Source organism: Lichenostomus cassidix, chromosome 15 (assembly GCF_008360975.1).
Source record: "Lichenostomus cassidix isolate B80296 chromosome 15, HeHo_3.0, whole genome shotgun sequence".
Lineage (NCBI taxonomy): Eukaryota > Metazoa > Chordata > Aves > Passeriformes > Meliphagidae > Lichenostomus > Lichenostomus cassidix.
In genome coordinates this window covers 3,856,955-3,883,983 of record NC_139496.1, presented here as the reverse complement: position 1 = coordinate 3,883,983, position 27,029 = coordinate 3,856,955, and the positions used below count along the sequence as shown (strand labels likewise).

General features: G+C 50.5%; 4 protein-coding genes across 6 annotated transcripts; 2 read left to right on the top strand and 2 right to left on the bottom strand.

The window, feature by feature from the left end:
* Positions 1-484: 484 nt before the first annotated feature.
* Positions 485-3,607, top strand: TMEM119 (transmembrane protein 119). Of its 2 annotated transcripts, none has more exons than XM_085075621.1 (2): positions 485-637; positions 2,257-3,607. In XM_085075621.1, exon 2 carries the CDS (start codon positions 2,278-2,280, stop codon positions 3,022-3,024), a length of 747 nt encoding a protein of 248 aa, XP_084931747.1. In that variant the 5' UTR covers positions 485-637; positions 2,257-2,277; the 3' UTR covers positions 3,025-3,607. The 2 variants fall into 2 exon arrangements, with proteins under 2 accessions (XP_084931747.1, XP_084931748.1); XM_085075622.1 differs by lacking the exon at positions 485-637 and adding an exon at positions 1,397-2,179.
* A 1,240-nt stretch (positions 3,608-4,847) lies between these two features.
* On the bottom strand, positions 4,848-7,057 carry ISCU (iron-sulfur cluster assembly enzyme). The gene is made up of 5 exons (XM_085075623.1): positions 6,901-7,057; positions 6,714-6,827; positions 6,399-6,509; positions 5,670-5,748; positions 4,848-5,252 (listed from the first exon to the last, which is right to left on the bottom strand). Exons 1-5 carry the CDS (start codon positions 6,982-6,984, stop codon positions 5,158-5,160), a joined length of 483 nt encoding a protein of 160 aa, XP_084931749.1. The 5' UTR covers positions 6,985-7,057; the 3' UTR covers positions 4,848-5,157.
* Positions 7,058-7,517: 460 nt separating this feature from the next.
* On the top strand, positions 7,518-21,921 carry SART3 (spliceosome associated factor 3, U4/U6 recycling protein). Of its 2 annotated transcripts, none has more exons than XM_085075615.1 (19): positions 7,518-7,729; positions 8,208-8,334; positions 8,629-8,733; positions 9,701-9,885; positions 10,883-10,988; positions 11,695-11,819; positions 12,261-12,416; positions 13,208-13,346; positions 13,582-13,689; positions 14,084-14,161; positions 14,366-14,424; positions 14,896-15,005; positions 15,240-15,352; positions 15,804-15,880; positions 16,272-16,437; positions 17,154-17,596; positions 18,223-18,375; positions 19,482-19,634; positions 20,538-21,921. In XM_085075615.1, the coding sequence occupies exons 1-19, from the start codon at positions 7,562-7,564 to the stop codon at positions 20,613-20,615; spliced, it is 2,649 nt and encodes an 882-aa protein (XP_084931741.1). In that variant the 5' UTR covers positions 7,518-7,561; the 3' UTR covers positions 20,616-21,921. The 2 variants fall into 2 exon arrangements, with proteins under 2 accessions (XP_084931741.1, XP_084931740.1); XM_085075614.1 differs by having other exon boundaries at positions 7,519-7,729; positions 19,482-19,675.
* Positions 21,922-23,293: 1,372 nt separating this feature from the next.
* FICD (FIC domain protein adenylyltransferase) lies at positions 23,294-26,983 on the bottom strand. The gene is made up of 3 exons (XM_085075619.1): positions 26,914-26,983; positions 25,945-26,280; positions 23,294-24,531 (listed from the first exon to the last, which is right to left on the bottom strand). The coding sequence occupies exons 1-3, from the start codon at positions 26,981-26,983 to the stop codon at positions 23,459-23,461; spliced, it is 1,479 nt and encodes a 492-aa protein (XP_084931745.1). The 3' UTR covers positions 23,294-23,458.
* Positions 26,984-27,029: the final 46 nt, after the last annotated feature.

Below are 27,029 nucleotides of genomic sequence, written 5' to 3'. Positions count from 1 at the left end.
GGGGAGCTGAGCGGCTGCTGCATTTGTCTGGGGAAGCACGGGGATCCCTGCCTGTGTCCCTGCCTGGATCCCGAGGCAGAGGTGCTCAGGCCAGAGCATTTCCAGGCTGGGATGTTTAGGAAATGTTCTCCTGAATTTAGGGTGGAGAGTCCCAAGCCCTGTTTGCCCCACTGCCTCGATAATGCCAGGGCACCGAGCCCACATCCCTCATCATGCCCCTCAGATGGGGCTTTGCCCCATGTTTGTGGATAAAAACATCTTTGCAACAATCCCCTGTGTGACCTCCATCCCCACGTGCACCCCAAAATATGGCCCCTTCCGGGTTTGATGATGGGGGGCGTCAGGGTTCCTTTGCTGACGGGATAAGCCAGGAAACACCCTCAGCCCCAGCTGGATTTCATCTGGGAGGGGGCTGGGGGCTGCCTGCCCTTCCCTGGCCTCCCACACCCCCTCCCCATCCCGGCCCTAATGAGAACAAGCTGGTCCTGGGCTGCGACGCAGGAGGAGGAGGAGGAGAAGGAGGAGGAGGAGAAGAGGGAGAAGGAGGAGGCTCCATCCCAGCAGGCAGCAGAAAGGGGCTCGAGGTGTGTGGGACAGATCCCGTCTTCCCGGCTGCCTCCCGCCGGCTGCGGGTGAGGTGAGGATCGCTCCGGCTGTGCCAGGCTGCTCCCCAATTTTGGGGCGGCTCTGGAGCAGGGCACAGGCTGTCCCACAGCCGGGGGTGCTGTGGTGAGTGCTGGGCATGTTCCCCACGGCGGGACACGGGATGGAGTCAGCCACATGGCTGCATTTCCAGGCAGGAATGGACAAAATTGTGAATTTCTGGAAGGGTTGGGAAGCAGAGGGAAGCGAAGCCAGGGATGTGCTGTGGGTCTGGGGGTGGACGAGGATGGGGCTGGAATGGGATTGGGATGGAGGGCTGGCGATGCCCATGGTGCCAGGCCCTGCTCTTGGCACTGCTTTGGGCTTTGCTCAGCCCCTCCATGGCTGTGGCTGCTCCTTAGCTCCGATTCCAGATGGGGAATTGCTGCCATCCCCATCCCAGGACCTCTTTCCCGCCGAGGGGCCCCTGTCTGCGGGGAAGGGGACGATGAAGGAGTTCATCCCAGCCCTCCAAACCCTTCATTCTCCCAGTGCTGGTCAGTGCTGTGACCCTACAGCCACAGCAGCACCCATGGGGAGCCGGGAGGGTCGGGGGTCTGGGGGAACCTCCCACCTCCGCTGCCGTTTGTTTGCTCTGGATTAATGGAAACCAGATTGTGCAGCCGGGAAAGAGCCTGGAAGCCAAACTTTGCTGCTGGAGTCTCTCCCGATCTGCAGAGCTGCTGGCTTGGGTTTGTTTGGGGGGCAAAATGGGATGCAGGTTGGGATTTGGGGGGCCTGAGGTTGGGGAATGGTCATGGGGGATGCTCCCTGATGGACCTGGGGAGCTGTTTCCCGAGACCTCCCCACGGAGCCGTGCGGAGGGGAAGAGCCCTGGGACCGGCTCGATGGCGTTACGTGGCGCGGCACGCGTTGATGTCCCTCGGGAACGCGTCACGACCTGGTGGGGACAGTCACGTCCCTCTCCCGAATCCCATGGGGTGCAGAGCCCAGCCAGGGGCTCACCCCGGTCACTGCTCCAGGGTGGGAACGCGTGTCCCGTGTCCTGCAGCACTCTGTGGCTGTGGAATGGGGGCAGATCCAGCCCCATCCGGGCAAGGAGCACAGCACGGGGAAAGAGCTGGCCTTCCCCCTTCACCAGGGACACTCTGGCACCCCCATTCCCTGCACCCCAGCTCTGGGGCTGCCCCTTTGTCCCATGCCCCATCCTGGCTCCATTCAACCACCATGGTGGCACTGGGGCGAAATCCTGCCCCAAACTATTTTTAGCGCTGCTCCAGCTGGGAATTAACGGTCCGGGCCGGGCGGTTGGGAAATGCCTCTTGCTCCAGGCCCGGCCCCTTTTAGCGTCGCCTGTGTCAAAGTTTCCACTGCAAACCTCCATTTTTCAGGAATTCTCTAATCGGCCAAATGACCGCTGTCTGGAGCCGGGTGCTGGCAGCAGCCCCGGTCCCCTGGCCTTGAGCAATCCCACCCAGCTGGCTTCCAGCTGCACCCTTGGAAAACAAGCAGAGCCCCTCACTCCGTCAGGGCGAGAAAACCGGAGCTGCCTTTCTACTTCCATAAGGAAATTTAGGTGGGTGGGGGCTGGCTTTGGGAAGGGCTTGCTCTGTTTGCCTATTAATGCATCCCCCTCCCCTCTCCATCCCCCAGGTCCCCTGCACGAATCCCGGGATGGGCTCGGCCATGGGCACGTGGCTGCTGCTCTTGGCACTGCTGGCGGTGGCCCCGGCACAGGCGGCAGCTCCCCGGCACCGCCCGGTGCTGCCGGACACCGCGGGCAGCGGGGATGGCGACGAGGCGTCGGCCACGCTGCCCGTCCAGCCCGTGACCCCCCGGATCAGCCCCACGGTGGGGGACATGCCAGGGACCACGGTGACCAACAGCTCGGCGCCGGGCGTGCTGGACGGGCTGGTGGACTTCTTCAAGGAGTACCTTCTGCTGGTGGTGGTGGTGGGCTCGCTGTCCTTCGTGCTCCTCTTCATCATCTGCGCCGCCATCATCGTGCGGCAGAAGCACAAGGCCTCCGCCTACTACCCCTCGTCCTTTCCCAAGAAGAAATACGTGGATGAGCGGGACAAGTCGGGGGGAGCGCGGGCGTTCAGCGAGGTGCCCGAGAAAGCCGCCGAGGCCGGCGAGGAGGAGCCGCTGGATGGTGGCCGGCAGCTCCAGGCGGACATCCTGGCTGCTGCCCAGAACCTCAAATCCCCTCCCAAGGCGCCGCTGGCCAACGGGGCTCGGCCTGAGCAGAATTCCCCTCAGGAGGAGGAGGAAGAGGAAGAAGGAAAGAAGAAGCTGGGGGATGAGCAACCCAAACCCCCTGCCCAAAATGCAGGCGCAGAGGAAGCGGCGGGTGCAGCGGGAGGCAAGGAGAACCCCGAGGCATCCCAGGATGGCTCCCAGGCCCCGTCTGGAATCTGAGGCTGGGACATGGTCCTGGGCAAGCCTGAGGAGCTGCCGGCTCGGGACACACGATGGACATGGTGGATCAGGCTCTGTATGTACGTGGTGGCTCAAGGAAGCCCCGATGAAGATCCCATTCCTCCCCAATTCCCCCAGACCCTCGTGCTGATGGGATGCTGTGGCAAAGCCGTGGGGGGATTTGCCAGCTGGTTGTTTTCCCCAGCACTGGAATGCTGTCAGCCCTGGCTCCTGCTGCCCAAGGGGCTTATCCCACCCCTGGCACTGGGTGGGTGCATCCCCCCAGCTCCAGCTCTGCCCCCACTGTGCCACCAGCTTTCTCCCAAATGTTATTTTAATGATCAGCAGCATCCTGGTCTGTGTTGGATGCCTGGCTGGGAGCTGTGTCCCTCTGGGAAGAGCGATGGGACCAGGGCTGGAGGTTTGTAGGACACAGGTCAGCTTTGTCCATGGCCACCTGAGGGGAGGAGGGATGAGGATTTAGGGACAAGGACCCTCCTCTCCCTTTCACCCCAGAGCCCAGCTGGATTTTTGCCTCATCTCCTGAACCCCTTCAGCTAGAAATAAACATTTTCTCCATGCAGCTCCTCTCCCGTGTGTCTCTGCAGCTGTGGGGTGGCCAGGGGACAGTCCCGGTGTCCCTTTGCTCCTCCAGGGGCACTGGGGCACAGCTGGATTGGGCTCCAGGGGTGGTAGAGCCCTGGGGAGGACGTTATCACCCCCCAGACCAGCACATCACGTGCCCTTCCAGGAAACCTTTATCTTGTCCCCACAGCTGTGGGTGGAGGGCCAAAGGGGGGGCTGTGGCCATGGCACTGAAGTGCAGCTGCTCCAGTGGGGACAGCAGGGAAACTTGGAAGGTGAGAGAGGCTGTTCTGCCTCAAAAGCAGCACAATTCCACATCCCTGTATCCTTGCAACCTCCTGTTCCTGTATCCCTGTGTTTTATCCCATCACATCCCTGCCTCAGGTCAGCCTTTGGAAGACAGTGCCACCGAAAGAGCTGATTATGTGAAGTTTCCCTGATTTTCTTTTTAAACTGGGAAATAGCAGGATTGTTCCCTGGGAGTGAGGCATGTTCCTTGCTGCAGGAGGGTGTCAGGAGCTGAGGGACCACAAGAGGGATCTTGTGAGTGACAAACTCAGCAGCAACGTGTGACTTCTATGTTGAAAATGACAAATATTTAGCGCCCAGATGGAGCAGAATGACACAATTGTTTTTTAAATGCGGTTTTAAATGTTTAACAACACCCTCGGTAGGTAAAATGGGAAGTGAGGTGTTTTGTGGGGGATTAGAAGGCAAAAAAAGTGAAGTTTCCCAGTGTGTTGTCTGCTTGTTTTAGAAACACCTCCCTGGAAAAGAGGAACTCTGGGATCTCCCCTTCAGCTCTGGATTCCAGCTCTGCTATTTCCCACTGGGATTCCAGTCTTAGGGTGCATTTTAGAGAATCCTGGAGTGGTTTGGGTTGGAAGGGACCTTAAAGCTCATCCAGTTGCAAACCCCTTCCTTGGGCAGGGACACCTTCCTCTAGGCCAGGATTTACAAGTCTAACAGAGCACCTGGTGTGTGCAAAGGTGGAATTCTTAGAGAAAACACCCCAAAATTCAGGCTGTTCCTCAAAAAAGCTTCAAAAAACTAAGTGATGACAGGATGGGAGCAGAAACCACCACTGTTTCCTGGTCACTTTTCCCTTTGGCACCTGCAAAGGGTCCCAGAATTCCAAGAGCAGGAATTTGCCCCCGGATTACAAAACCAACCCCGACGCAGCCAGAGCCAGGGGGAGCCCGACAGCTCTCACACACACATCCACACCAAGGCAACGCTTCCCACTAAATTCCATAAAGTATTAGGCAAAACTAGACATCTTCCCCCAAAAAAAAATGAAAGTGCAGCCCTTCCAGTACCGGACAGCGGGGTTTTGTCTCCGGAGCAGAGTCTTCCCGCGGCATTCCCGAGGGGACAAGGAGCCCCCATCCCGGCCGTGTGAGCACTATGGAGTGGCTGGACACCACAGGGACAAGTTGTGCGTAACTTGTGCGTATCTTACAGCTTGAGTAGTGCACAGGGTCCTGCTACAGCTCGGGAATTGCACTGCAAAGTGAGGAGGGAGGAGGGAAAAGCGCCGCGGGCAGCTCAGGCATTGTCGGCTTTTTTGTCGGATTCTTTGTTGGAATCCTGCTTCAGTTTGTAGTCAGCCAAGGCGGCCTTGATGGCGTCTTCAGCCAGCACTGCAGAGTGGAAAAAAAAAAAAGAGGATTTTAAGGACAATTCAAGGGGTTTTAGGACAGAAGATGAGCTAAAAACAAGAGCAGGCAGCAGTGAGCAAACAGGACCAGCAGCACAGATTGGTCTTAGGAGTAGAATCAGAAGAGAATTCCTAAAATGCTGAATTCCTGTAATGCTGAATTCATGTAATAGAACTTCAGATAATAATATAACCCAGAATCTTATAATTTATTACGAGTCTGCTGAGCCACAGGCTCCAAAATATTGAAGATAATTGAAAACTCTTGAATTAACCCTGAATTCTGAACATCAAGTTTCTCTTAAGGACAAGGTCATGCAAAAATTATTTGGAAAACAGCATCCAGAAGCATCTGTGCTATTCCCAGAGCACCCCTCTGAGATCCAGGGTTTTTACTTACTGGAGCAGTGCAGTTTGACAGGGGGAAGGCAGAGTTCCTTGGCAATATCTGTGTTCTTGATTTTCAGTGCTTCGTCAACCTGAAACACAGGCAGAGGTGGTCATGGGCTCTGCTGTTTGTGTTTGCTAAGAGGGTTTAATGATCCAGAGCCAGCAAAATCCACAGGGAAGATCCTCTCAGCTGCCCAGGGTACTGAAGGATGTGAGAATTAAGGAATGTCTGACTGATGTATCAATGTCACAGACTGTCCCCACTTGGGCTGCTCTGAGTCTGCTGATTCTCTATCACAACACAGAGGTGCATTTACTGCTGGCAGAAAAACCAATCTAAATGATCTAAAGACCCTCTACAACTAAAGAGAGTCTTTTCCCTTCTGCCATCAGCCTGGTTTTGCTCATTGCATAAGTCACCAAATACCTCTGTGGTGGAATCAGTGTCCCTGGATTTGCTTAAGAACATATGAATGTGGCACTTGGGGACATAGTTAGTGGTGGACCTGGCAGTGCTGGGGGAACAGTTGGACTTGATGTTCTTAAGAGAGCTTTTCCATCCCTAAAGATCCTCTGATAGTTGTTGAAAAAGACAATTATTGCCCTACAACTGAAGCCTTGACAGTTGCTTCTACAGCACAAAGAGTGCAGGGATTCCCTGGCCAGCACTTCCTACATGATCCCAACAGCGAACATATGCACTTTGGAAGCTCTGAAGCTTTTCCTGAAGCTTCCTCACCGTTTTCCCTTTGACCCACTCGGTGGCCAGCGAGCTGGAGGCGATGGCCGAGCCACAGCCGAAGGTTTTGAAGCGAGCATCCACAATCCTGCCGTTCTCGTCCACTTCCACCTGCGGGAACATTTTGGTGACACTTCAGCGCCCGGTTCAGCTCGGCTAGCTCTCCCCGAGTAGCGGGACTGGCCCTGCCCCGGGCATAGGGCAGGGCGGCCGTGAGGGCAACCCCTGCTGTCCCCTGAGGGGACACGGGCAGGTTTAACCCTCACAACAGCCCCATGGGACCCCACCCAGGTGCCAGCGGGTCCCCAAGGTCACCTGCAGCTTCATGACATCGCCGCAGGCCGGGGCGCCCACCAGGCCGGTGCCCACGTTCTTGGCATTGCGGTCGAGCGAGCCGACGTTGCGCGGGTTCTCGTAGTGATCCACCACCTGCCGAGACACCACGTCAGCGAGGACCACCCTGCGTCCCCCCGCCCCTCCCCGTGTCCCGCTCGCCCCTCACCTTCTTGTGGTAGCCCGCCGCGGCCGGGGCCGGCCCGGGTCGGGGCCGCAGCAGCGCTGCCCCCGCCGCCCTCAGCGCCGCCATCTTCACTGAGGGGACGGCCGCCCGCCGACTCCCCTTTATAACCTCGGGCGGGGTGGCCACGCCCCCAACCACGCCCCCTGCCCCGGAGCCCGCGTGTCACTGCGGTCACGCGTTCGCCGCGCAGACGGAGCGAGCGGTGCAGGTCGCTCGCAGGAAGGGCGTCGCGCTGCCGCTAACGCGATCAGTGAATAAATAAAGGATGGAAACGGCCTTTCAGTCGCGACACGGGTTTTATCGCGACAGCCGGCGCGTGTGCGAGATGCGGCGCCACACTCAATATGGCGGGGGAGAGGCGCCGCGCACGCCACGGACCCTCTCGGAGGCCCCCTGATGGACACACCGCGGGGTGCCCACTGCGCTGCCTGCGCCACGGACCAGAATACAAAGGGTCGCGCCTCGGCTGATCTCTGCGCAGCGCTGCCTCGGTGCGCGGGCGGGCGCGGAGCGGTGCGGGCGGAGAATCCCCGTTCTTCGCTCCCGGTTCGGCGGGCGGCGGGGCGGGGCGGCGGGACGGGCGGCGCCGGGGCAGCCGCGGCGGCCGGGTGAGCGCGGCGGGCGGCGAGCGGAGCTGCATAAGATGGCGGCGGCGGGAGCTGAGGCGGCGGCTGAGGAGGAGAAGCGGCTGCCGGAGGGAGACCCCGAGTCGGGCGGCGATTCGGACGATGAGGGCGACTCGGACTCGTCCGGGGACGGCGAGGATGAGGAGAAGGAGAACGAGGCGGAGATCCAGCGGCTGGAGGAGCAGGTGGGCCCGGCGGGTGTGGCGGGAAGGGAGGATAATCGTGTCTGCCGCGGTAGTTCGGTTCTGGGAACTGTCAGGACGTGGATTTCCATGGTCCTTGGGAGTTTCTTCCAGCTCGGGATATTCCGCGATTTTATGACGTGAATGGAGTCTGAGGAATTGACCGGTTTGGGATTTTTTTGGAGGGGGAAATAAGAGGGAAGCCCTAGCGGGCAGTTTGTGTTCATTGAGAAATCCGAGCCGGCTGCCCGCGGGTTTTTATTGCTTTTAAAGGAGCTAAAAACACATTTCTGTCTGTGACCAGCGGGAGGACCTGAGGGAGCGTCTGGATCTGTCAGGGCTTAGGTTGAATCTAAGGAAATTCTGTGTTATCTTTGGCTCTGTGACCTCAAAACGAGATTTGTGTGATTCGTTTTCTGATTTCTTCACGTCCATCATTTAACACTGCTTGTAAAATCGATCTTTAAATTTTTTTTTTAAGCTCTCCATCAATGCCTTTGACTACAACTGCCACTTGGATCTGATCAAGCTGCTCCGGCAGGAGGGAGAGCTGGTGAAGCTGCGCAGAGCTCGGCAGAAGATGAGCGAACTCTTCCCCCTCACTGAAGGTATGGAAAGCATCCTCTGCTCTCCACAGGTGAAACATCGCCTGTGGAAAATGCTTCAGTAGTGAAATAACTCATTTGGGTCAGTTTTCAGCACCCTCAGTCAGGGAATGTGATCCAGAGCTCGGCAAACTTAGCAAAAGTGACATTTCACAGACAGGCAGCATCCTGTCTTTGCCTCAGTTTCTCTCCTTGGTTTGGAGTCTGTTGCTGAAAACTGATAAAAAACTCACCGAGGGGGTGTAACTTAATTATTTCTGAGGATGAGTGATGTGTTATAAATGTTTTTCATTGCAGAGATTTGGCTGGACTGGTTGAAGGATGAGATAAAAATGGCTACGGAGAGCTCTGAGAGAGAGAAGGTTTATGAGCTGTTTGAAAGAGCTGTCAAAGATTACATCTGTAAGTCACTCAAAAATGCTCTAAAATGGGTTTTGTTACATCCAAATTTGCCTTTTTTGTTGTTGTTGTAGGAAAGTCTCTTCCTCCTGTTGCAATGCAGAAATTGAGTCAAAAATTCAAATTAATTTCTAAAATCTGAGTGTGAAATCATGATGCAAGGGAAGGATGTGGTGTCTGGTCTTTCCATCCCACAGGAGCTGTAGCATAAAATTTTGGGGATAAATCACCGAGTGATTTTGGGAATTGGGGTGAGGGGCTGGAAAAATGAAGCCTGAGGAAGTGGAGGGTCAGGAATATGGAGGTAAATCCCCCCCAAAAGCTGAGTGCAAAATGTCATGTCAGTGACATCACCTGGTGTTGGTGATCCCTCAGGAAGAAGGAATGGAGGTGAAGAGCTGAGGAGGTATCCTCTGGGTCTGCTGGGTTGGATTTGGGGTTTGGAAGCATTTCTGGGACCCCCAGTGGTCTCAGCCTGAGGGTCCCTGACTGGAATTTATTGTTGGTGGGAATGGTGCCAGGCAGCCAGTGCTGTTCTCCACCTCCTCTTCACCTTCAGGATTCAGCTGCTTTAGGAGATGCTGATCAGGGAAGTTCAGGGGTCTGGAAAGAGAAGGAGGAACTGCTTTAATCTGAATTATTCTGGAGTGTGACAGCTTTGCGGCCCCAGCTCAGGGAATAGGAATCTACTGTTAAATCATATTGGTGCATCCCTGATGTGTTTGGTGCAGCAGAGGTGACAGGCAGGGCCAGTCACTGTCAGCAGTGACTCCTTGCAGAAGGAAACTGCTGCTGAATCAACAGCATCAGTACAATTCCCAAATATTTTAACATTTTTTGGATGAAAAAGAAAACTGCCACGTGTCGGTTGATTTACATGCCGCAAACGAGGCATTTGGGAAGCAGAGCTGCATTTTTTGTTACTATACTTGAAGAAATCACATCACCTGTTTCTCCTAACCTTGTTCAGGTCCTGAAATCTGGCTGGAATATGCCCAGTATTCCATTGGAGGCATTGGTCAGGAGGGAGGCATCGAGAAGGTCCGGTCCATCTTCGAGAGGGCTCTGACAGCCGTGGGGCTGCATGTCACCAAGGGCACAGCCCTGTGGGAGGCTTACAGGGAATTTGAGAATGCCATCCTGGAAACAGCACAGGTGAGCCCATTCCCTTGTGCTCCCAGCCCAAAAAAAGCTGTGGTGCAGCTCCTGGAGTCACCTGGAGTTGTCTCCTCTGGAAAAGCGCCTGTTGTGTCTCATGGTTGTTTCTTTCCAGCTGTAAAAAGCAATCCTCTCCTCCAGGAAAACCATTCTGTGTGTTTGGCTGATAAAGTAATGGATTTGGGTTTAAATAAAATCCTAAAGTCTTCTCAAATCCAGGAGCAAAGTTTGGCTCTGCTGCTGATTGAAGTGCCAAGAGCAGCTTTAAATTGAAGTGCTCTATTATTAAACAATATTCTGTGGCTGTTTCTGCACAGTGTTAATCCAGTTTAAATTTTTAGACTGTTCAGCTTTTAACTCATTCATTACTCCCCAGTTTGTGACTCTTGGATGAGGATATTTTATCCCTGGAATGTAGTTTGATGTCTGCAAAAGTGACCTTTCCAAGATGGCCAGAATGAGAATATTTCTTTATTTTTGATAGCTTGCTACATAAGAGATGGAAGATAAAAGATGTCCCTGCTCCTGGTGGCAGTGGGAACTATTTGATCTCTAAAGGTCCTTTTGAACCCTCTTCTATGGAATTCCCTAACAAAGGAGTAACAGGAGAATGTCCTTTCATTCCCAAACACAATTAAGGCTGGAAGTTTTAGATCCTCTCCCCACACCCCAGGGATTTATTGAAACCCTCTTTGGCAGCACAGTGGGTTTGAGAAATGGCACAGCCACCTGCTGCTTCCTTGTTCTCAGGTGATCATTTCCCAGTGCTTGTGTCAGCTTTCAGTCAGGAATGCTTTTCCCATTCATCCAGCTTCCAAGGGCAGCAATTCCCAAGCTTTACCTTTCCCAGCAGTGACTGAAATCCAAGTTGGCCCTGTGTGCCCTTCAAGGATCACATATTCACTCAGATCTCAGCTCATAAACAGCTCCCTCTCACATCCATCAGCTGGGGCTGGAGGGAATGGATTGAATATCCCTGTTTTTTTGCTTCCAGCCAGCCCCTGGCAGCATTCCATCCCCGGAGCAGCAGCAGGTGCTGTGCAGCCAGCTTGAGAAGATCCACACTCTCTTCCGACGCCAGCTGGGGATCCCACTGCTGGGTAAGGGCTGGAATGCTGGGAGAGAGGCCATGGAGACAGTGCTCCAGGCATCAGGATTCTCCACACCAAGTGCAGCTGGAGGTGCTGTGTTCTCTCAGATGAGACACAGATCGTTTTGGATCAGGAATGTTGTGATTTGTTGGAGGTTGGGTCATCTGGTTCTTCAGGAATTTGAGGTTGTTTGAAGTGCAAGTCATGAGCACAAAATGGGATTTAAAAACAAGTTCAGCTGCATAAAACCCTTGGTAGGGAGTATCTGACAGTTGGATTGTTGGTATTCTGCCCTCTCTAGTTCCTATTTTAAGCTCCTTGAGTCTATTTCTTGCTCCTTTGCCCATGGGACAAGGTTAAGCCCAGTTCTTTTAACTTCATTTCCATCTGACAAGAATTTGGGTTCTCTTTCCATTAAGGCCTTGGGGAAAATTTTGCCACTTTGGTTTTCTAAATCCAAATCAGCAATTTTAATACAACTTGCCCTGAGTTTATTATAGGGCACTGTGTGAGCTGAAGTGTCTGAACCCTTTAAGTTATTTATTGCAGCAGTGTGACAGTTAAGACCTAAGGGGGAGAAAAAATATTTATTATAAATAAATTATAAATATTATATAAATAAAAAATAGGAATTTGTCTTAGAACGAAACCTAGATTGAAATCTGAGTTTGTGGTTTCATAAGTGCATTTTTGATGTGATTTCATGTTTTAATAGACATGGAGGCTTCATATGCTGAATATGAGGAATGGTCAGAAGAGCCCATTCCAGAAACAACAATAAAGAACTACAAAAAAGCTCTACAGCAGCTGGAGAAGTGTAAACCCTACGAGGAGGCACTGGTAATGCTGGCACTTACACCTTCCTTTAAAACTAAGAGGGAATTGCTTTGGGGTGGTTGATTTTTTAAAATTTTTTTTCCCCAAATTTATTATTTTTCTAGTCCCGGCTGAGTGTTGCTGGGGGACTTTGTCAGCAATGGGAATTCTGACAATTTTATACTGGGAATACTGTAAACTACTGAATCCACTGAGTGTGCCAGGCCACCCTGAGGTGCACATGAGTACTCTGGATGTGTTTTCCAGCACTGGGCTAAGGGGGATAAACCCAGGATGTGCCTGATTTCTGACCCATTCAGAGGTGTATAAAAATCAACAGCTGCTGATACAGAGACAAATCTTGTGTGAAACTTTGCACAAGACCTGCTCTGAGGAACAGCTGAAGTGTCTTGAGTGTTGCTTTGGTGAAGAGTTTGATGTTGTGTCTCCCTGGTTGTTTTCCAGCTGGGTGCTGAAACCCCAAAGCTGGCAGAATACCAAGCTTACATTGATTTTGAAATGAAAGCAGGTGACCCAGCTCGGATTCAGTTGATCTATGAGAGAGCTTTGGCTGAGAACTGCCTTGTCCCAGATCTCTGGGCACGCTACAACCAGTATTTGGTAAGGAAATAAACCCACAAATGTTTGCAGATTTATTTTCCTGACTTTACTTTTGGGGTTTTTTTTAATCTCAGTTGCTGATAAACAGCCAGTAAGTTCTACCTCAGTCCTGTCCTTTAGTCTGTAAATCTAGAAACTGATTTTCACCTCACCTTTGGTTTCCTCCTGTTTCCAGGGATGTATTCCTTACTCAAGTGAGCATTTCTCACTTTTCTCTCCTCCAGCTATGTGTTTTCTCTGCAGAATTACAGGGTGGGGGCACTGAAGCAAGCCCAGCTGTTCAACCCCTGTTTCCAGGGGGGTTTGTTAGTGCAGTTTGAAGCTGATCCTGAGCTCCAGAGGCAGGACAGAAGGTGGCTGGATTAAGGGATCAGGGTGACTCCCTGCAGGAGCTTATCCAGGCTCACTTGCTCTGTCATCTCTTTCTCTTCCCAGCTGGACACAGCAGGTTGCAGGTGGAACAACACCTGCAGGAGTAGGCTGTGTGTGCTCCTTCTTTGTGTCCTTGACATTCTGGGAACAGTTGGGAATTCATTCAGTGCCTTTATTACATTTATCTCCTTGGCAGAAAACACCTCATTGGCCTGTAGTTCTCTCCTGAGCATATTCTTCCTCACCAGAATGTGTTCACTGGGTTTTTAGGAATATAGAATTTAAAATACCCATCTGAGCTTTTGAAATACAAAATAAAAGTACTGTTTTTTAGGTGTTGGCTCTTTATAACCTGGGATTTGGCTCTGGTGGGCTCTCTGGCTGACAAGAACTTCACCTTTGCTGGTTGATTCTTTCAGGACAGGCAGCTGAAGGTGAAGGAGTTGGTTTTATCCGCTCACGACCGCGCTGTCAGGAACTGCCCCTGGACTGTTGGGCTCTGGATTCGGTACCTGCTGGCCATGGAGAGGCACAGGGTTGAGCACAGCATCATTTCTGGTAAGGAAAGAACCAGCAAATACATTCAGAGCTGCTCTCTGCACTCCTGAAGTGTGACAAATGGCACTTGCAGGATCTGTTCTCTGCCTTGAAATTCACTTCCTGACCCAATTTACTGTAGGATTTCTTTTCCTGTGTTCCTAGAAACCAATGGTGTTTGTGTAGATATTTCTTTCAGCTTGCTAATTTTGACAATATGTGAAAAGTAACTAGTTTTTCCCCATTTTTCTTTCAGAAATGTTTGAAAAAGCTCTGAATGCAGGTTTTATTCAGGCAACAGATTATGTAGAGATCTGGCAGGCTTACCTGGATTACCTGAGGAGGAGGGTGGATTTTACACAAGGTCTGTATGATAAATACAGAATAAATACTTAAACTATTTTCTTTGTACTTTTTGGATGTTACTTAAAAAAAAAATTACAGCATTTTCATCTTTCGAATAAATTACTTTCTGGCCAGTTAAAGTCTGTAAAAAACAGAAATTTGGTTGGTTTACTATTGCAAAAATGCCCTGCCTTGTATTTTTGATACATTATGGTTTTTTTTATTATTCATGTAGTGAGTTTTACTCATAATACAGTCATAAATTTAAGCAATAATAACAATAAGAAGTACTAAATTTAATCTCCTCCTGCTACCCAATAAAATCATTGTGGGTGTTAAGTAGAAGGTTTTATTGGGTGGGAAATGTAAACTGAATATTATTTTAAGGCTATTCTTTCTTTCTTTTCCTGCAGACTCCAGTAAGGAGCTGGAGGAGCTGCGCTCTGCGTTTGCACGAGCTGTGGAGTACTTGAAACAAGAAGTAGAAGAAAGTAAGTGAAATCATCTAAAGTATTGTTTTCTTCTCTTCAAAATCATTTTTATAAGACCAGTTCTCCACACACTGTCTGTCTTCAAGAATCTTGAACATTCAAGAGAGCTTCAGATAAAGATTTCGTCTCCATGTGAGACTTGTTTGATAAACACTTTATTTCCAAGAGCCAAGCACAACAAAAAGTCCTTGTTTTTCTTCCTAGGGTTCAGTGAAAGTGGAGATCCATCCTGCACCATCATGCAGAACTGGGCAAGAGTGGAGGTGATGTTTCTCTCTGCCGTATTTAAATTGCTGAACCTGATAAAATGGATTGTTTTAACATTCCAGCCATGGAATACAGTCCTTTCCCAATCCATTTCCCCTCTTCCCCTACTCCTCTTCCTTAACACAAAGCAGATTCTCAGTCTGAGAAGTGCTGAAGTGCCCTATTAAGTACATTAATCAACAAAAAAAGGAAAAAATTCAGAAACAACTCTCTAATCTCTTTTATAACAATCAAAATTAAATATATGTGGGAGCCAAAACCAAGGCTGATGGGAGAGGTGGGCAGGGAAGGATTACTCATTAGTAGGATTGTGTTAGGTGTTTATTTTGTAAAGCTCAGTTGTATCTTGCTGGGTCTGTGCATGATCTGTGGGGGTTTGGTTGTTTAGTTTTTTTGGGATTTTTTTTTTTTTGTTTGGGGGCTAATGATGTTGAACAAATAATCCTGAAGGATATTTTGGGTTGCAGGCCCGCTTGTGTAACAACATGCAGAAAGCCAGGGAGCTCTGGGACAACATCATGACTAAAGGAAATGCCAAATATGCCAACATGTGGCTGGAGTATTACAACCTGGAAAGGTAGGAGCTTGGTTAATTCACTTTTTAGTTTCCTCACCTGTAGGAGAAAACAGTTTAGAACAAGCAAGTTTCATTTGGGTTTATAGAACATTTTGAGGTTCTTGGCTCTGCTGTGGCTTTCAGAAGCATTGCAGCAGCTGGGGAAGGAGGGAGAATGTTTGAACGGCTAGAATTCTGTCTCATGTGGCCCTGCTGTGTGAGTTTGTCCCCTCAGTGTCCTGTGCTGTCCCACAGGGCCCACGGGGACACCCAGCACTGCAGGAAGGCTCTGCACCGAGCAGTGCAGTGCACCAGTGACTACCCTGAGCACGTCTGTGAGGTGCTGCTCACCCTCGAGAGGATAGAAGGTAACTGGGTACTGGCAGGGGGTGACTAATTGATAAAAGGTCACTGAGTGAGTGACAGGCAGGAGGTAATTAATTGACTGACAGAAGGTAATTAATTACCTCTTAGCCAGCCTGGCTAGGCAGAGGTGACACACAGACTTTTGATCCTGTGTTTTGTGCTCCGCTGAAGTCTCACTTTTCACTGCTGTCAAATCCACAGGCAGCTCTCTTCTTCCTTGCTTTTCTGAAATGACTGGATTTTTCCATGCCTTTTTGCAGTCTTGTATTATAAATGAGAGGTTTCTGCTCTGCTTGGCTCTTGTTGTTATAATTAGAATTTTCATGTGTAGTGCTTGATATGAACAGCAAGTGCCATGAACTCGGTGACTCCTGTTTCTCCAGAATTGTATCTTTGAATTATGAGAAAACCAAATACAAGGCTTTCTAAAATTATTTTTATTTTATCCATTAGGGACACTGGAAGACTGGGATGCAGCTGTTCAAAAAACAGAAAACAGATTGGCTCGAGTGAATGAACAAAGAGCAAAGGTCAGGACTCTGTGAGCAACCAGAGCATTTTATACACCTAAATTAAGTCCATGCTTCACTGAATGTCACATTTTTAATGTGCCTTCCCCCATGTACGTCTGAAATGTCTCCATGCCCTTAGAACTATTGATTTTTACTTTAAAACCATGATTAACAACCTCTTGCTGCTTTTTATCTTTCTCCTTTTGCCCCTTTGGATGGCCACAAGAATGATGTGCCCTCCAGGAAAGCTGTGAGAGCAAAGAATTGGGATGTGCTGTAAATGATGTCCCCATTAGTGTGGGAGTTGATGTGGCTTAGGACAAAACCCTCCGGGTTCAGTGCTCTGGAAAATGCTCTGCAATCTGCAGCCAGTGGAAAAAAAAAAAGGAATAAATCATCTGTGTTTTAGGCTGCTGAGAAAGAAGCTGCTCTGGCAAAGCAGGAGGAGGAGAGAGCTGAGCAGAGGAAGCAGGCTCGGGCAGAGAAGAAAGCTTCCAAAAAAGCCAAAAAAACCAGGATTGGGGACAAGCGCAAAGCGGACGAGGATGATGAGGGTGAATGGGGACAAGAAGAAGGTAAAAATAAAATTAAATTCAAACTCCAGACCTCTGGCAATGGGGGTTATTGGTTGTCTTGTGGTAGAGGGAGCTGAGGAATTGCCACTGCTGGTGTCTGCTTTCTCTTGGGAAGTCTTCAGTATGGGAGTGAAATGCAAACAAGGCTAAATGGTTTTATACCAACAGAAACACAGGTTCTTAAGAACTTCCAGAGTTTTCTTGGGGTTTCTTATTTTGGAGAGAGATTGTGAATGTTTTATTCCTTTATTTTCCTTTAAAGTAATTTTTCTGACTCATCCTATGACACTGAGCCGTGTGTATAAATTGGGTTATTCAGGATTGTAGCAGCCTCTTGAAAGGTGGGAACAGAAGACTTCAATAGGTTGTTGCCCCTGGGAGTTTTGTGAGCTTTTAGTTTGTTTTGTTTTTTTTAAAAACCCATTAGACAAAGAAAAGGAACATGAATCAGCACCTGTCAGTTGTGACTGGCTGGAAAAAGGAACAACTATTCCAGTTGCTTTCATCTAAAGCTGTCTTGGTTGAATAATCTGTTTTTATTTGCTCTTTAAATGCTGAGGGAGGTTTTTATTTGGTGTCTTTTAAGATCTGTCATTGTATTTGTGGTTCCATGTCCCATTTCCAAGCTCCACAGTGGGGATGCAGGGCAGAGGAGTTTCCATGGGGAAGGAAATTGGGTCATTTTTTCTAACAAGGCTTTGAATTCTATCAACCAGAGCTGCCCAGCAAGAGGCAGAGGGGAGAGGGAGATGGAGTGCTCCCTGAAGAAGACATGGAAGTGGAGACTGGGCTTTTTGGGAGAAGTGAAGAGCCAGATGGCCCAGCAATCCCCAAGGAAAGGGCATCCACCAGTCGGAAGGACATCCCCAAAGTTCTCCATGACAGCAGCAAGGATAAAGTCACTGTGTTCGTCAGCAACCTCTCCTACACCATGGCAGAGCCCGAGGCCAAGCTGAGGGAGCTCTTTGGGAGCTGTGGGGAGGTGGTGGAGGTCAGAGCAGTGTTCAACAACAAGGGCACCTTCCGGGGCTACTGCTACGTGCAGTTCAAGGAGGAGGAGGCTGCTCGGCAGGCCCTGGCTTTGGATCGCACGGCTGTGGAGGGCAGACCCATGTTTGTGTCCCCATGTGTGGACAAGAACAAGAATCCTGACTTCAAGGTGAAGTTTTGTTGGGTGTTGTTGGATAGCAGGTCTGGGATGGGGAGTTGGTGGAGTGTGTTGTGTCCAGAGTGGTCTTTTTCTTTGATTTCTTGATTCTTGCACCTTCTTGCCAGACACCAGGATTGACATCATTTACTCAAGATTGCACAGATCAGCAGATTTCTGCCAGTTTAATGGACCCACCCAGGTTCAGCCTCTGGAGAGCTTTGTTGGTTGTCTCTCCAGCATTTGTTACCCAACCCCCTTGCTGGGGGTGCTCAGTTGTGTAATCAGTGGATTTCTGCATTATGGGGTTCCTGCACGGAAAAATTCAATGTTCTCATAGTGACAGCTGAGCAAGAAGATATTATTATAAATAGATTATTACAGGAATTGGGCTCTGATCCTTCTGGATGCCTTCCAGCTCAGGATATTCTGAGATTATCAGTGTCCTCATTGTGAAGGAGATAGGGATTCACTTGCAAGTCCTTGGTGCATCCCTGTGTTTATATGCAAATATCTCCCAAAACACTGCTCATGGCTTCAAGGCAGTTTAGGATCCCACAAACAGGAAGTACTTGTGGAGTGTGGGATGGAAATCCTTGGAGTCTCTGTCTGAACCAACATCCTTTTTGTTCCTGCAGGTGTTCAGGTATAGCACTACCCTGGAGAAACATAAGCTCTTTATATCTGGTTTGCCATTTTCCTGCACGAAGGAAGAGCTGGAAGAGGTGTGTAAAGCCCATGGGAATGTGAAGGACATTCGGCTGGTCACCAACAGAGCTGGAAAGCCCAAGGTAGGCATCCTTAATACACTCCTGGTTTTAAGAAATCCTTCAAAAAGAAGCCTGTCATGAATTTTGGATACGAAAAGTTGAGTTTAAGTTGCCAGTGTGGTTTTGCATTAGAACTTGTGGAAGAGGTTGGATGTGTATAGCCCAGTGTGCCTTTGTGCAGACAGCCAAGAGGAATTTTTCCAAAATACTTCTTAAATTGCACAAGAAAAATGGGATGTAGGGTGAAATGTTCACAGCAGTTTCAGTGTAGTGAAAACAGGTAAGTCTGTAAAGAATTGGTTTTAAAATAACTGGCTAGATGGGGTTTACCTGGTGCAACCAATTCCCATCCTTCTTTCTCAGTTTCCTGAGGCTTTTGTTCCTAACATCTGCTGCAGGAAGACATTTGCCAGTGAGAAATGAGCCCCCTCTCTGCCAGGGCTCATTATTTCCATCCTGGAATAAATGACTCCTTGTGAAATAAGAGATCCCAAACCAGTTGCTGCTCTGCCAAAACTCTGCCTGACACCTGGGCTGTGTCTGTGTGGTGGGTCCTGTTTGCAGGGGGCATCCTGGGAATGGTGTGCATGGATTTAAATTGAATTTTCTTGCCCTTTGCACCATCCCAAGTGCAGTTCCTGTTGTGTGCACACCTTGTAACGAGTGCTCTTGGAACCCCCAAGTCTTGGATCTGTGCTTGGAGCTTAGCTTGAGCTGGGATTGTGTGTAAACCACAAATAAATGTATTTTGGGAAAGTTATGTAAAACCTGCTGTCTCTCCTGTGAAACTGGATAATCCAAAAATGCAGCTTAAGGCTTTGAATGTCCTTTGAAAGAGTAACAGCAGGGAGAGGTGATACCCTTCTCTGTGGGAGCCTGCCATGTACTTCATTATATTTAATAGGATTTTTGGGGTGGTTCTTTGCTTTTTTAATACTTCTTCCACACATTAGGGCATCAGGAGTGAGAAGCAAGAAATACAGGTTGTAAATAATGAATTTTTTTAAGCTAAAGAAGGGACTGAGCCACATTGTGTTTCCTTCCTGTATGAATTCCTGTATGAATTCCCAACCAGCTGTTACAGAGGCACCAAAACCTAACACACCTTCTTCCTTCCCTTCATTCAGGGCCTGGCTTATGTGGAATATGAGAACGAAGCCCAGGCCTCTCAGGCTGTGCTGAAGATGGATGGGCTGACAGTGAAGGACCACACCATCAAGGTGATGATCAGCAACCCTCCTCTGCGCAGGCTTCCCGACAGAGCCGAGCCCAGCAGGAAGGTAGGGGCCTCCCTGCCCCTGCCACGGCACGCTTTTGGAGCGTGAGTGAAGGAGGGATTGAGGGGAGGGAGGGAGGGATGGATGGCACTGCCTGGAAGGGAAATCCTGTGTTTCTTTATGTGCTAAAATGTAGGAATCGTATCTGGAATGTGGGGGGCTTAGAAAAAGGAGGGAGAGGGATTTTTTGTGATAGGACAAGAGGGAATGGCTTCAAACTGCCAGAGGGCAGGGTTAGGTGGGATATTGGGAAGGGGTGCTTCCCTGTGAGAAGCTGTGGCTGCCCCTGGATCCCTGGAAGTGTCCGAGGTCAGGTTGGACAGGGCTTGGAGCAACCTGGGACAGTGGAAAGCTGTCCCTTCCTGTGGCGGGGTGATCTTCAAGGCCTCTTCCAACCCAAACCACTGTAGGATTCAGTGAATCTGAAAGAACATTTAAAAGGTGCTGAACCATAAAAAAATGGGTGGTTGGATTGATGAGGAAAAGCAGATTTTTCTTCTTTACCAATAGAAACAGCTCTATAGTGATGAGAGTATCAGGCTTTGGCCATCCCCTTGGATCTGATGTTGGCACCTGATCCCTAATAAACCTCCATGTCCTCTAGTTCTGGAGAACCAGCCATTGTTCCCAGTGAGCACTAAAGCTGCTCCTCCATCTTTTAGAGTGTTCTGTATTGAATGAGCCCCTGTGGATAAACAGAGCTTCAGTCCTGGGGACTGTGGGGCAGTTGTCTGCCAGAACTCAGGTTTGCTCCAAAAACACCCCATTGAAAGCTTTGCACTGCTTATTCCTGAAACAAATGGCAGGAATAATAATATTGAAACGAGCATTCCTCACAGCAAACAAATCCTTGTTGTTTCCCCAAGCTAAAAACGTGTTTCAATTTGAATTTTTTTTCCCTTCCAGGCGAGGGAAGGGAAGGACACAGCTCTCCATGATGCCCCGGGCGCTGCAGCGTCAGAGCAACCCCGTGGCCAAGGCTGAGAATGGGATGGTCCAGAACTCACCAGCAACATCCTCTGACCCCCCTGCAGAGCCTAAAAAGATGTCCAATGCTGATTTTGCCAAGATGCTCCTGAAAAAGTGAGCGAGGAGTGTGCACTCAGCGGGGTCTGGTCCAATGTGAAATGCCTTTCTGGAAGCCATGTTGTGTCCTTAAGCTTTGCAAGGAGAGAATGCCCATCCCAATCCCGTGTAAATACCAGACTGCTGCATTCCTCGGGATCAGTGGAGGATGGCACAAATCCAGGTGGTTTTTTTGGTTTTGTTCTTTTTTTTTTTTTTCCTCTAAGAGCAAAGAGTTACACTTTCGTTCTGGTGAAATGGCGTTATGTGATTCCTCATATTGAGGGTAACGAGGGGGGGAAAACATTTCCTTTCACAGCTTGGATGCCACATGGAGTTTTTGGAGTACTTTCCAACTATTTTTCTCTTTCATTAACGAATGAGATGCAATGGGAGGACCCTCAGCAAGCTCCACTGGTCAGCTCAGATTGGGATTGCAGACATTCTCTCTGCCAGCAGCCCCATTCTCCACCCAAACCCACGCACGCAGGGACTGTCATCTCCTTCCATGCAGAATCCCAACAGCAGATGCTCCAACTTCACCACAATGGCCTCTTTTAGTATTGGGAGAGTTTCTATACATATGTGTGTATATGTAGATACACAGATATACATATATATGTATTATCCAGTTCCTGTTCTGTTCCAGTTGACCTGTTTTTTATATGGTGTATTTGTAAAGGACATTGAGATGATTATTTTTAAGTGTCAGGAGCTGATCCTTAGGTGGTAATTTTTGTTCCCCACGAAGCTGGACGTGCTGTTGCTGAGGACCAGGTTTTCAGTTGTTTTTTGGTTGTTTTTCCTAGCTAGCTCATGTCTTTTTGCAGGTGGTTTCTGTATGGTTTTGTACAACTGTGAAGTGCAAGCTGACGTTTCTTGGTTTATTAAACTCAAGTTCTCAAAGGTTTTCTATAAATACTGTTGCTTTTGTTTAAATGTGGGTGTTGGAACTGCACTTCTCCTCTGGCAGCTGGGTGATAGTGATGTACCTCACCTCTCAGGTGTGCTCAGTGTCCCTCAGGCCTTCAAGCAGCTCATTCCATCTGCTCTGAATATCCTGAAATCACTTCAGTCATCCTTGGATGGAAACATTCCTGCTTGTCAGCTACCCTGGAAATCACCACCCAGAGGGGTGGATGTGAGTGGGGAGACCCCAGTGCTGAGTTCACTTGTACCACACAAACACTGCTGCAAATAAACACTATTTTCTGTGCTGATTTCACTTGGCTTTACTTTGAAATGGTGAGTCTGGTCCTGTTGTCATGTGGCTGAGGGAACCAGGATTTGTCCCATGGCCTTTTGTCCTCCACAACCCCTTAGCTCACTTGCAGCCAAGTGTTCTGAGAACAGCCTCTTCCAAACCAAGACTTTCATATTAAAATAGTTTATTAATCTGTTACTAAAATAACATTTCCCCCCTTGCCCCCCTCCAGAGCTCTAAAGTGCAGATTTTATTGATACTCAGGTTGCACTACAAAAATAACATGCTTTTTAAGGACAGGACACCCTTCTTCATGTATTGTCTGCTTTCCCTGGCAGCAGTGCAGAGAACTCCCAGTCTCATCCTGCTTTCTGCTTGGCTAAAATATGTCCTAACTCCGTGTCAGGTAAGAGTTAAAAAGGAAGAAAATTAATCCTGGGACAGCCTGACAGCTTTTGTCAAGGGGTTAAATGCTCTAAACTGGGATTTTAAATGGCAGTTTTGTGAGTTTGGAGGTGGTGGGGTCAACGATGCTGTTACACACCTGGCAGGTGGGGGTAGGGAGATCTTCTGTGGGTGTTTTTACCTTAAAAACAAAGGAAAAAATTATTCTTTGAACTGCTCAGCAGCTCTAGGCACTGCACTGCCCCTGTAGCACACAGAGACCTCGAGTGATTCTTGACACATTTATCAGAGTAATGACTTGACCAGTGATTAATTGTGGAAGTTCCCTTGCCTAGACTAAAGAAACTGACGATTTTTGGCAAACTTCCTGTACACATTCATCCCAAATTGACACAACTGGCATCTCCTGGTTCTGCCTGATGACCTTTTCCCCTCACAGTTTTGCAGACAAGCTCCTTCCAACCCTTCCACTGAAATGTCTAAGGACAGTTGTGCTTTCCCAGGGCTCCTGTTGGCTGTTTTCTGAGTCCTCCCTCAAGTAAGTCAGAGCTTTTCTCCTCTTGTTCCACTCCTATCACCTGTAATCCCAAGCCAAACACTTCCCATTTTTTGCACAAAACTCACCCCAGGAAAGGCAGCTGGAAGTAAACATGCAAAATGCCATGGAAACAGAAGTGGGAGGGGAGAGATGCCTTTGGGCTGAAGTTCAGCCTCCTGTGGGACAAGTGTCTGATGGACACAGCTGGGAGAGTGCTGTTCCTTCAGGGATGTGTTTTGGAACTACAGGGAAGAGGTTGCACAAAACCAACTTGGTTTAGACTTTGCTGAGGTCAGACAGTGGTGCTGACTGCCTGGGTGAAGGGTTGTGATTGAAGCAGCTCCTCAAAGGTTAACTTTAAGGAGAAATTCAGTTCATCTCTTTGAGCCCTCTGACACCTCTCCCCACCTCCTTCCAGTGCACAGCCACCATCCCCAGTTCCGTTTGGCATCATGTATATAAATAAATAATATTAATTTAATCAAACGTAAGACACTTGAAATAAACGAAATGCCCAAGTGCCACCTCCTGTCCAGTCCTTTCCCAGCAGGAACACTGCCTGGCTTGGAGTTCTGCTCTCCCATGGTTTCACCAGCTCCTGAATGTCCAAACCCCTCAAGTCTTGACCGGGATGGTTTGTTTGCAGCCAGCCGTTCCCCCCGCCTCGGGCAAACCCACGGAATACTCGGTGGTGGCGATGAGCAGCATGTCCAGCGTGGTCTCTGTGCACTTGGCTATGAAACGGATGAATGGCCTCACATCACCCTCGTTGGCCACCTCCAGGGCGTGGTAATACTCAGCACGCTGCTCCTTGCGGATGGTGATGGGGGGATACCCCGCCTGCATCAGGATCAGGTTCATCAGCAGCCGCGAGGTGCGGCCGTTGCCGTCCACGAAGGGATGGATATAAACCAGCTTGTAGTGCGCCAGCGCCGCGAACTCCACGGGGTGCAAACTCATGGCGTCCTCCGAGTTCATCCACTGCACAAACTCCTCCATCTGCTTCTCCACGTCCTGCGGGTGAGGCGGGATGTGGTGGCCCACGAAGACCTGCGTGGCTCGGAAACGCCCGGCCTCCACGGGGTCCGCGTAGCCCAGCACCCGCCGGTGGATGTCCAGGATGTCCCTGCTGGTGACAGAGCCGATGCGCGACACCAGCGTGGTGTTGACGAACTTGAGGGCGGCGTGCATCCCGATCACCTCGTTCTGCTCCGCCAGGCTCTTCCCGGGAACGGCGTACCTGGTCTCGATGATGTGGCGGATCTCGGACAGCGTCAGCGTGTTCCCCTCGATGGCCACCGTGTGGTAGATGTGGTGGTAGTAGGATTCCTCCATCACCCGGCGCAGGGCGGAATTCCCTTTGGGAATGGCCATCACCTTCTTGACCTTGCTGTCGATGATGCTGAAATACCTCTGGTCGATCTCCTCCACCAAGGGCAGCGTCCTGCCGCGGTTGCTCAGAGCCTTCTCGTTGTGGGGGGAGATGGTCAGAGCTTTGGAGTACAAGTAGTCAGCCTGGAGGATGTCTTTTTCCTCCTCGGAGAAGATCCCAAACTCATTCAGGGCATCCACGTAATCCGGGTCCATTTTGAGGGCGTACAGGAAGAGTTTGTGGGCTTTCTCCCGCTTGCCTTGGCGCTTCATCTCCAGGGCTTGGTTCAGAGCTGCTCTGGCTTCCAACTTCACCTCTGGAATGAGATGATAACAGGGTGGTGAGTTCTACTGAAAACCTCTGGAAACTTGATCCTTCTGCCTCCCTTCCAACTCGGGATATTCTGATTCTTACTGAAAACCTCTGGAAATCTGATCCTTCTGCCTCCCTTCCAACTCGGGATATTCTGATTCTGTGACTGTCAAAGTTCGCCGATAGAAAAAAATTAAAACCAATCTCTAAGAACTGGAACTGAATTTGTGTTCCAGCCTTTTCCAGGTTACAATCCCAGAGGTTTATGCCACGTTTCCAGGCTGAGTATGAGGCGGCAGAGCCATTCCTGGCAGGAAGTGTGGGGAGCAGCAGGCTCAAGGTGGCCACCTGTGGCCACCAAACTGCTTTGTGTGGGAGGAAACAGTGTCTTAAACACGTTCTCTTGGCATTCTTTTAGGTGAAATTACAATGTTAACATTGTTATGTTGGCTGCCGGCAGCACTTCTGTTTTTCCACCGAACTATCCAACATTTTCCCAGCACTAAGAGCTTTAATGCAAACAAAGATACAGTGGTGGAATCATAATAATTCCTTTGAGTGTTTTCCAAATTAACGTCCTGGCTGATACAGGCCACAACCACAGCCTGATATTGCCTGAAAGGCTGTTCTGTGCCAGCCAGGATTTCAGGATTAACACTGTGTATCCGAGATTTCTGTGCATTAAACCACCTCTCTGTATTCCAGTTACCTCCACAGAACTTACTAGTGCTGGAAACATGACGAAAAACTTTGGAGAGGCAGAGCAATGCCAGCACATGGCCCTGGAATGCAGTCAAGGAGCTGGTGAGGGCCTGCCTGACCTCGGGGACATTTACAGCCAGTGTTAATGGCAGTTAATTGCAGTGTTGCCATCAGGGTACAGTGTCACTCCCATCAGGGGTACAGGACATGGTGGGGAAGGGGGCAAAGATCTCCAGGTTGGGGTTGGGAGGACCCTCTGGAAATCACCCACTCCAACCCCCTGCCAAGGCAGGGTCACCTGGAGCAGGAAGGTGGCCAGGTGGGTTTGGAATATCTCCACAGAGGGAGATTCCATGACTCCCTGGGCAGCTGTCCCAGGGCTTTGCCACCCTTGTGGAACGAGGTTCTTCCTCATGTTGAGGTGGAACTTGTGTTTTAGTTCATTTTTCCTTGTCACCGGGCACAGCTGAAAAGAGTCTGGCACCATCCTCTTGGCATACGATTTGAAATGTTTGTGTGGATTAATGAGATTCTCTCTCAGCCTTCCCTTCCCCAGACTGACCAAGCCCAGCTCCCGCAGTCTCTCCTCATCACAGAGATGCCCCAGACCCCAAATCACCTCTGTGACTTCCACTGGCCTCTCACCAGCAGCTCCTTGCCTCCCTTGACCTGAGCAACTTGGCTATTCCCCTGTGCCCACCCAGGGCCCTCTCACCTGGGGTGGCTTTTCCTTTCAGCACCAGCAGCTCCAGCCCCTTGGAGGTCACGCTGAGCTCCGTGCTCTGTCCCGTCAGCCTGGCGATTCCCGAGGGGCCCAGTTTGCTCCTCAGGAAGGAGAAACCCTTGAGCACAGCGTGGCACTGGTTGTCCACAGCAGCCAGGGGCAGCAGCAGCATCACCAGGGAGCTCAGGAGCAGCACGAGCACGGCTGCCCACCGGACACGGACCCACAGGGACACCCATTGGAGCTCGGGATCCGTCGCCATCGCCACGAGATTCATCCTGCCTCCAGCAGGGACACCTGCAGCATGTCCTTCCCCACTGCTCCCACCTGGGAACCACACAGCTTTAGTGTCATGGGGTAAGAGAGGATTTGAGTGCTCGTGCTCTGCTGTCACAGCTAATGGGGGTTGTCCCACGCATCCCTTCCCCTGCCATCCCTAAGCACCGTGTGGCATCTGCTGTGCATTACTGTGACAGCAGCAGCAGGAGGAGCCATGGACGCCCAGGAGCAGGGTGGGCACCGGGCTCTGCCAGCCGGCTCCGCGGGGATCGAGGAGTTTCCCATCTCCTCCCCACCCTCCTCCAGGCTTGTGGCGTGCCCCAAGCCAGAGGCTCCCGCACCGCTCTGGAATCCCTCCCCAGCCTCCCATGCCCTCCCCATCCTCCGGTTCTCCTTCAGTCATCGCTCTTTCCCTCGAGCCTGAATCCCGACCGGAATCCCCTCCAGCACCCCGGGTCCCCTCGGCTCCCCCTGCCCGGTACCCCCGGTGCTCCCCCGGTCCCCAGGCTTTACCCCAATCCCCTCTGCCCAAGACCTCCGGTTTTGTCCTGGCCCCACGACAGTGTTCCCTACGTCCCCCTTGCCCACTCCCCCGGCCCTCCCCTCGGTGCTGTCCCGGGGTCTCCCCACGTCCCCTGGAGTCCCCCCATGTCCCCCGGGCTCCCCCCGCTCCCCGCTCACCTTTGCCGCCTCCCGCAGCCGCCCGCTGCCGACTCCCGCCCCCGCCGGCCCCGCCCCCGCGCGCTGCCATTGGCTGATCCTCCCCCGAGCTCATCTCCCATTGGCTGCCGCGGAGG